This window comes from Nicotiana attenuata, chromosome 6 (genome assembly GCF_001879085.1).
Source record: "Nicotiana attenuata strain UT chromosome 6, NIATTr2, whole genome shotgun sequence".
Lineage (NCBI taxonomy): Eukaryota > Viridiplantae > Streptophyta > Magnoliopsida > Solanales > Solanaceae > Nicotiana > Nicotiana attenuata.
The window spans coordinates 77,066,345-77,074,780 of NC_031994.1; the positions used below are offsets into that span (position 1 = coordinate 77,066,345).

The 8,436-nt window shown below is 42.0% G+C and overlaps 1 protein-coding gene across 1 annotated transcript in view; it reads left to right on the forward strand.

Annotated features, from left to right (window-relative positions):
• LOC109228001 (RINT1-like protein MAG2) overlaps positions 1 to 1,360 on the forward strand; it is a 4,841-nt gene extending 3,481 nt beyond the window's left edge. The window contains exon 6 of the mRNA XM_019393189.1: positions 12 to 1,360. Coding sequence (XP_019248734.1) covers positions 12 to 1,115 — 1,104 coding nt within the window. The 3' untranslated portion in view covers positions 1,116 to 1,360. The remainder of the gene's footprint in view (positions 1 to 11) is intronic.

The following is an 8,436-nucleotide window of genomic DNA, read 5'->3' on the forward strand; positions in this document are numbered from 1 at the left end:
CTTTTGCAGAGATGGAAAACTTAGACAAACTTTCATCATTTTCTGTATTTTGTGACAGGCCTGATTGGCTTGACTTGTGGGCTGATATAGAGCTTACTGATGCATTTGATAAATTAAAACCTGAGATTGAGAATGAAAGAAGTTGGTCGATGGAAGTTCGTGGAGTTGCTGTTCTATCAGCCCAAGAAGACAACAAGTCCCCAGCGATTGCCGGTGCATTTCATCAGCGGTTGTCGGCTGTTATTGATCGTTGTCGATCACTGCCTAGCATAACGTTGAGATCAAGATTTTTGAAATTGACAGGTCCACCAATTATACACAAGTTTTTGGGTAGTCTGCTTTTCAGGTGCCAAGAAGCCGAAGGATTAACTGCCTTGACAGATGATGATGCTTTGATGAAAGTTGCAAAATCTGTAAATGCTGCACGCTACTTTGAGTCTATTTTAAATGAATGGTGTGAGGATATCTTCTTTCTTGAGATGGGGCTGAACCAGGTTACTCAATTGGACACATCTACTGATGGAAATGACTTCTGTTCAGAAGAATCATCTGGCAATGGAATTCTTTATGAAGAAATTAAGAAGCTGGAAGAATTTAGAACTAGCTGGGTCGAGAAGTTGTCTGTGGTAGTTTTGAGGGGATTCGGTGTTTGCTGCCGAGATTATCTAAAGAACAAGAAGCAATGGCAGGAAAAAGGTGAAGAAGGGTGGATGGTATCCCAGTCTTTTGTTGGGGCACTAGATTATCTGCAAGGAAAGATGTCAGTACTTGAAAAAGCTTTGAATAGAATGGATTTTGTTGGGGTCTGGAGAAGTTTGGCCCCTGGGCTGGACAAGTTAATTTTTAATGGTATTTTAATGACCAATGCTAAGTTCTCTGACGGTGGAGTTGAGAGGCTTAGCAATGATTTAACAGTTTTATTTGGGGTGTTCGGAGCTTGGTGTTTAAGACCTGAGGGTTTCTTCCCCAAGCTGAGTGAAGGTCTAAAGATGTTGAAAATGGGAAAGAAGCAGCTCCAGAATTGTTTGGCGGGAGGTGAAATATGGTTGAAAGAGAACGGGATAAGGCATTTGACAGCAATCGAGTCAGAAAAAGTAGCTAAGAATAGGATATAAACTTGTTCCCTGTATAAGCTCTAGTTTTTGAAGTATTCCAGGAGAGGTTTACCAAATTTAGCAGAGAAACATGGGAAGGAGTGCTCGGTTTTGCTGTAGTCATTCTCACAGTTATAGTTATGCTCACATTTTCTTCGGTGAACTGTATTTTAAAGGAAGAATTATGTTTCAGCAGCAAATCGCAGGGAAATGAACTGTTTATTACTATGAACTTAGTATCATCTTGATGAACTTTTTTTTTTGGTAATTAAAGACTTTATTTACCAAGTAAAACATTTATAGCTTTACAAAATCCAAACTCGCCTAACAAAGCTCCTGCTGGACATGAAGCCCCGGCAAGGAGAATTTCTAACTAAATCCTTGTTCTCCTATTGCCTCTGCACCTTGGGTCAATCTGGTTGCTGAGCTATAGTGTGTATCTCTTGGATAATCAATTTAACTATAGTCTTTGCACTACTCTTCTTCTTTTGAAATGGTACTATTTCTTGCTTGCCATATATGATAGACTGCTGGAGCTAACACCATTCTGTATACTGCAGCTCCTGCACTCTTCCCTTTGGCTATTTTCTTTGTCCACTGTATTTCTTCCTGCCATTCTTTCTTCCTTCTCATGATCCCTTGCCAATGTAGAAGCTTCTGCCATGCATCATCTGATAGTTCACATTCAAAGAACAAGTGTTGTATTATCTCATCCTTTCTCTGACACAATGAACAAACTGTGTCTTCTACTAATCCCCGCCTTGTTAGCCTTTCTTTGGTGGCTAACTTATCTTGTAGTGCCAACCTTAAGATGAAAATCCATTTTGGAAGCCCATTGTTGTTGCATATTATCTTCCTCCATGACACCTTTTGAAAGCTCCCCTGCAGTGCTTTGTATATATGCTTTACAGAGAACTTTTCCATTTGATTCACTTCTTCCTCTAAATAACCAGCCTCTTCAAACTGTCTTTTGGTCTTGAAGATTTTCTGGATAACCCACAATGCACTCTTTGGCTCAGTGTTCCATATAGTGTTCTCTTTTATATAGTAGGCATGTATCCATTGAACCCAGAGTTTTTCTTTCTTTGTGCAGATGTTCCATGGGAGCTTGCATATGGCTGCATTATTCCACACTTTCACATTGATGAAGTTTAGCCCTCCTGCTGCCTTTGGAGCACATAACTTATCCCAAGCAATCAATGCCTTCTTACTTGGCTCAACATTCCCGGCCATAGAAACCTCCTGCAAATTGTTTCTATAAACTGAATAATCTTCTTTGGGAGTATAAAGATTTGAGCCCAAAAATTCTGGATTGCCACCAACACACTCTTGATCAGTGTTGCTCTACCTGCATATGATAAAAACTTTGTTGTCCAGCACTGAATTCTGCTTAGCATTCTAACAATTAAGGGTTCTTCACATTGCATTGCTGTCAGCCTCTTTGTACTCAAAGGAACACCAAGGTATCTAAAAGGTAGATCTCCTTTAGTGTATCCTAACAGTTCCTTTATATGCTGATGTGTCCTATTGTCCACTCCTCCAAAATAAATGCAGCTTTTGTTTGGATTTGCAATTAGACCTGAAGCTGCAGAGAAAGTCTGAAATTGTTTTTGCAAAGTCTTCACGGACTGTGTGTCTCACTGTGTCCTCAAATTCCTTGTATTGTGCCAGACGATTTATAAACTTGAAAGATCTATTTCCAGCTTGGTTAGTGTGATCAAAAGTTATGCTCAAAAGATAGTGATCGGAGAAACCAGGCTTCAAAATACTCCCCTCCATTTTTGGCCACTTATGGATCCATTCAACATTAACAAGAATTCTATCTATTTTACTATGGACATGATTGTTTGTCCAAGTATACTTCCTACCCACAGTTCTTAGTTCAGTTAGGCCAACATGCAATATGAACTCTTTGAAATATCTCACCTCAAACTCCTGCATTGCCATTCCCATTCACTCTATCCTCACTAGTAAGAATAGTGTTGTAGTCCCCCATTATTACACTAGAACCACTAATTTCATTTATGGTATTCCTCGTATCTTGCCATAATGTCTTCATGTCTTGTATAGTATGCATTTCATACACAGCTCCAAAGTTAGACTTGGTGTTGCTCTGGATTATTGTCACCAACCCTACAATATACTGTTTATAAATTTGATATACCTCAAAGTCCACATTTGTCTGATCCCACACTACCAATATTCTACCTCCTGGAGCATCATCGTAGTTTGCTATCCATCTCCAAGTATTAATCACCTTCTTTATTATTGAGTCAGCATTTGTCTCTTTGACTCTATTTTCTAGCACAACCATTAACACTACTTTACTCTCTTTCACAAAAATTTTGAGTTCCTTTTGCTTATAGACTTTATTCAGACCCCTAACCTTCCACGATATGAACTTCATCATCCTACGATATTTAGATTGGGGTTACCATTTCTGCCCTTTTCACTAGGCTGTCCTCTACTATGTTCTTGAGCTTCAGACATTTGCACAATCTTTTGTGCTGTGTCAACTAAAGCTTTGAAAGCATTACCAATATTGATCTCATTCTCACTTCTCCCTCTCATACTCTTCTTTGATGCAGACTTTCCCCTAGCCAACTGCCATTGCTCTTCATTTGTCTTTTTGTTTTGTGTCACCTCACTGTCTTCTTCCACTTGTTCTAAAAATCTCCTATATGTATCAATTTTGTCCACCTTAGGATCAAGTGTCCCACAACTCTCCATTCTTGCTTCTAGTTCTGAATTCGAGTCCTTTGTTGACCATCTTCCTGATTTTGTTTCTGCTGGTCTTGGCATGAGTGACCAATCTGACAACATGTTTGACAATATTGAGGCTTCCAATCGTATTGTACCACCTGCTTTATCACCTTTCCTTTAGGATCAAATAGTTTGATTGATCTTGGTAATGCCATAGTGATGTCCAATTCAATTAATACCCTAGCATATGAAATCCTGTCAGCCACTATGGTACATGCATCAGCATACAGGGGCTTACCCAGACCACTCCCAATTTTGCTTAGAGCTTGGTTGCTCCAGTAGTTCAATGGAAGTTTTAGGAATTTGACCCAAAGAGGAATGGTTTTCGGCACTTCCTCATTGAAATCAAATCCCTCAGTCCATAGTCTAAGTATAACTGGTCTGCTAGTCATAGTATACGGCCCATTATTAACAAATCATCCCTATCTTCACAACTGTTCATCAGAATTATAAATAACCATCATTATAGAATAGAACCTTTGGTTTTCTGATTTTACTCCACTGTCCAGCTATGAATCGTTCAATAGTCCCAATAGTTAGGGTATTTCAAACTACATACAAGATTATTGCTCGATTCTACTTCTGATTGTCTTCAGCTATGTCTTCTTCCAGAAATTTGCACTACTACTTCACCATCTTGTATCACCGGTGGTATATATGCTAGATTCATAACTTTTGCTGCAAATTTGTTGTCATGGAGTAGGCCTGCCCATGACCTTCCTATATTGCCTTTTGGATTTGTTTTTGTCTCATGCTTGTGCTTCTCATCTTCAGTTCCAACTAATATTGTTTCATTTCTTTGCTCCTTTGCCAAGCTTGTAGTTATTGTTACATTAGGTACTGTTTTACTCCTACTCGCTCCACCAACTGTGACTGGCAAAACGTTCATGTTACCTATTTTGTCTTTTGCTTTTGCATGTTGCTTTCCTTGCTCCCTTATGATAATTTCTGTGATTCTCCGTTCAATTACTCGTGTTTTGCTATGATTCTTCTTTGGTCTCCCTCTTCCTCCCATTTCCATTGTAGTGTAGGATTGATTTTTGGGCTAACTGGTTGTGAGATGTTACAGGATTGAGTTGATGCAGCGCAGGACATAATTGAAAAAAAATGCATAGGTCTCTTAAGTTTCCAGTACTGCCGCACTACCATTTTGTACGGACCGCACTAGTAAAAGATGATGTGATAACTCTCTGAAGTTTGCCACCGCGGCCGCACTATATTTTGTGCGGTCCGCGGTGGACCACTACAGTCGCGGTCCATTTTGTACTGACCGCAGTGGGTTGCTAAGTTGATCTTGAACAAGGCTGTGCAGTGCGGACCGCGGTCCATTTTGTGCGGTCCGCACTGGTTGGTGAGACTGGGCCCCAGGTCCTTTTCTATAAATAGGGCCTGAGGCCCTCCTTTTACCCTTTTCGCACCTTTCACTCTCAGAACTCTAAATCTACTGTTCACCACCTCTTTTGCTTGCACTCAACTGCTTGGACTTGTTATTTTTCATTAACTCTCATATTTGGTACCATTATCTTTCTTTTAATTGTTTAATTTTTGTTAATTTCTTTTAATTTGTGTTTTCTTTCTTCCCCTTTTCTATACTTTCTATACTTTTCTTCAATTAAGTAGGTTAGGGTTGTTAATTTCTAGGTCAAAATAGACATAGATAGTTAAAATCAATGGTAATCATGTAGGGACACTACTTAGGTGGAAAAATTGGTCCCAAAATCAAAATACATGGAACCCCAATTTAGTGCCACAACTGGGCACTCAGTGCGGACCGCGGTCATTTTTGTGCGGTCCGCGGTGTCCCAGTGCGGTCCGCGGTGTCCTAGTACGGTCCGCGGTGTCCCAGTGCGGTCCGCACTGCTATTTTGTGCGGACCGTACTGATAATCTTCTGATTGTTGAACCTCAGGCAGTGCGGCCGCACTACATTTTGTGCGGACCGCACTAGCCCAGTGCGGCCGCGGTTGATTTTGTGCGGTCCGCACTACCTAGATACAGAGAGTGGGTAGTCTGAAGCCCACCTCTGTGCGGACCGCGGTGGATATTGTGTGGTCCGCGGTGACCTCAGTGTGGCCGCAGTTGATTTTGTGCAGTCTGCACTGGGTGAATCTGCAACATTACTTGTTCTGCTTCTGCAACTTTGTTCTTAACTGATTACACTGATACTAACAAGCTGATTGAACTATGATTGCAGACAATGGTGCGACGAAGTGGTAAACAACCAAGCAGAGGAAAATCCTCCCAGGGAGGGAAGAAGAAGATGATAAAACTCATTCCCCAAGCTCAAGAAAACATTAAAAGGACCATAAAACTAATAAAAGCTGCTGATCGAGCTGCCTCCCATTCCTCAGGGAGTGAGTATGAGCCATCAGGGACATTTCTTCGGACCCGTGTCAGAATACATGGAAGACTGGCCGGAAAGACCTAGACTAAGAGACACTCCTCCACCATCACCCACTGCCCAAGCACCAACTAATGTCATTTCTGAGTCGTCTGAGGGCTCAGCAGCAGGTAGTGGGGAATACTCCACCTCTCCCACAGCTTCATTATCTGGAGATGGTGCAATAGGTGCGGAGGAGGAAGTTGGGGGAGAACAAGAAGTAGGAGAAGGTGGTGAGCCTCAGGTGGGGGGAATTGCTAGAACCAAAAAGCCGGAGGTTTGGCAAGATAGATTTGTGAGTGAGGTGGCATATCATAAATTTCGAGAGTGGTGGCCGGTGAGAAAGTTGATCCCAGAGCGAAGTTTTGGTGACAAAGACTTGTTACCTCACAATCCCAACGGGCTGAGGCAGTTTAGGAAAGAGTGGGCTGGGACCATTTTCTAGAGGAGTGTGTGGAAGCCAACGAACACATGGTCAAAGAGTTTTACTGCAATGTAGCCCACATCAAAAGGTCTCAAAAGTGACCAAGGTTCGGAATTTGAAAGTATTATTTGAAGAGAAGTACCTCAGCGAATACCTTGGCCTCAATGAGGAGGATGAGACTTTGTACATGGCAAAGCTAGAAATGGGTGAGAAGGTTCATCCCTGGGTAGCACAGTACCTGGCAATCCCAGGTACCACCCCCGAATAGTTGACTGCTGGAGTCAAGATCTTGAGACGGAGTTTAAACTTTGAGGCACGGGGGTGGGAAACTTTTGTATGTAGCAGGTTGGACCCCACGACGCATGACAACACCCTTCCTCTTTCCCGGGCTATTTTGGTAGCTTCGATCATGGTGGGGTACCCAATCAATGTGGGGACTGTGATGTCGAGGATCATCTCAATTGTGGTGCTGAGCATGATAGAAACGATTCGTTCCCCAGTACCCTCACTATGTACTTCCAGGACTTGAGACTAGAAAAGAGGCCCTTCGATATCAAAGTCAAGGCGAAGGCCCCTTTTTCCTAGTATAGCATGCAGAGGGATGATAACCCCAAGAGCAAGAACTTCAAGGGTACAGCTACTACTACAATTGGCCAGTCTGAAGAGCTATTTGTGGTAGTGGCTCCTGCTGAGCCTACCTCCACTTCCACATATATCCCTCCCGGTCCATCCTCATCTACAGCCATTCCTGCCGACCCATCCACCTCAGCAGGCCCAAAGATTCCATCTTCCCGGGCCCATCCTATTACTGCCCACAGATTGAGCCAAGCACTTATGAGTATCAATAAATGGAATCGCGAGACTCGCCTCTACTACCGTAAGTTCGTCCTTAGTTTTACGACCCANNGTTGGCCGATAATCAGTCAAGCGGTTTTTTCGGGGACCAGTTGTGAGCTTAAATCTTATCTAAGGTCGTTGTGGGCCCCCGACTCTGTGTCTTTAGCAATCCCATAGCTTGTGTGGTGAGTAATTGTATTGCAAGTCCATGTCTCGAGCCATTGGTCTAGAACTTGCCCTGAATGTTTGTTGAGGCGAAATCCTAAGTGAATTTTGACTTGAGACATGATTATAGGCTCTCCTTGGTCCAAATGATAGCTTGAGCATGTCCATAACCTACCAATGATAAGATCCTAGTCAACCCTTTTTGAGCCTTAGGCCTTTCTACTTCAATAACCATGATACAAGCCTGTACCCATTTTAAAAGATACCCTCTCTTGGCACCCGATCTTTCCTTTAGCGCATGGCAAAAGTATGGGGGAGAGACAAGGATTGCAGCAAAGTGGTAAAAAGGCACAAAAATGAAGAAAAGGAAAGGCAATGAAAAAGAAAGAAAAGCAAAAAGACAAAAAGAAAGTTCAATGTGAAAAAGAATAAAAAGGGAATCAAAGAAAAGCAAAGAATGAAAGGTGTGGAAAGTTGAAAAAAGAGAAAAGGTTTGAAATGCATAAGAAAGAGTGACAATGTGTCTCTCTAACCCCTTAGAAAGAAGTGAAATGACTCAAAGAGTCAAGTGAATGAATGCCAAATGAATCAAAAGAAGTGCTTAAGGGAAGATGGAACCTACTTAGACCAAAACACTTCCTACCCTGAACCAAAAGCCTTTCACAATGTCTCAACAAAAGCCCTATATGATCTTGAGTTGAATGGAGCTTACATTAGTAGATACTCACATAAGGGGCAAGCATATGGTACCTAGAGCCGGACTTGTGGCTTTTT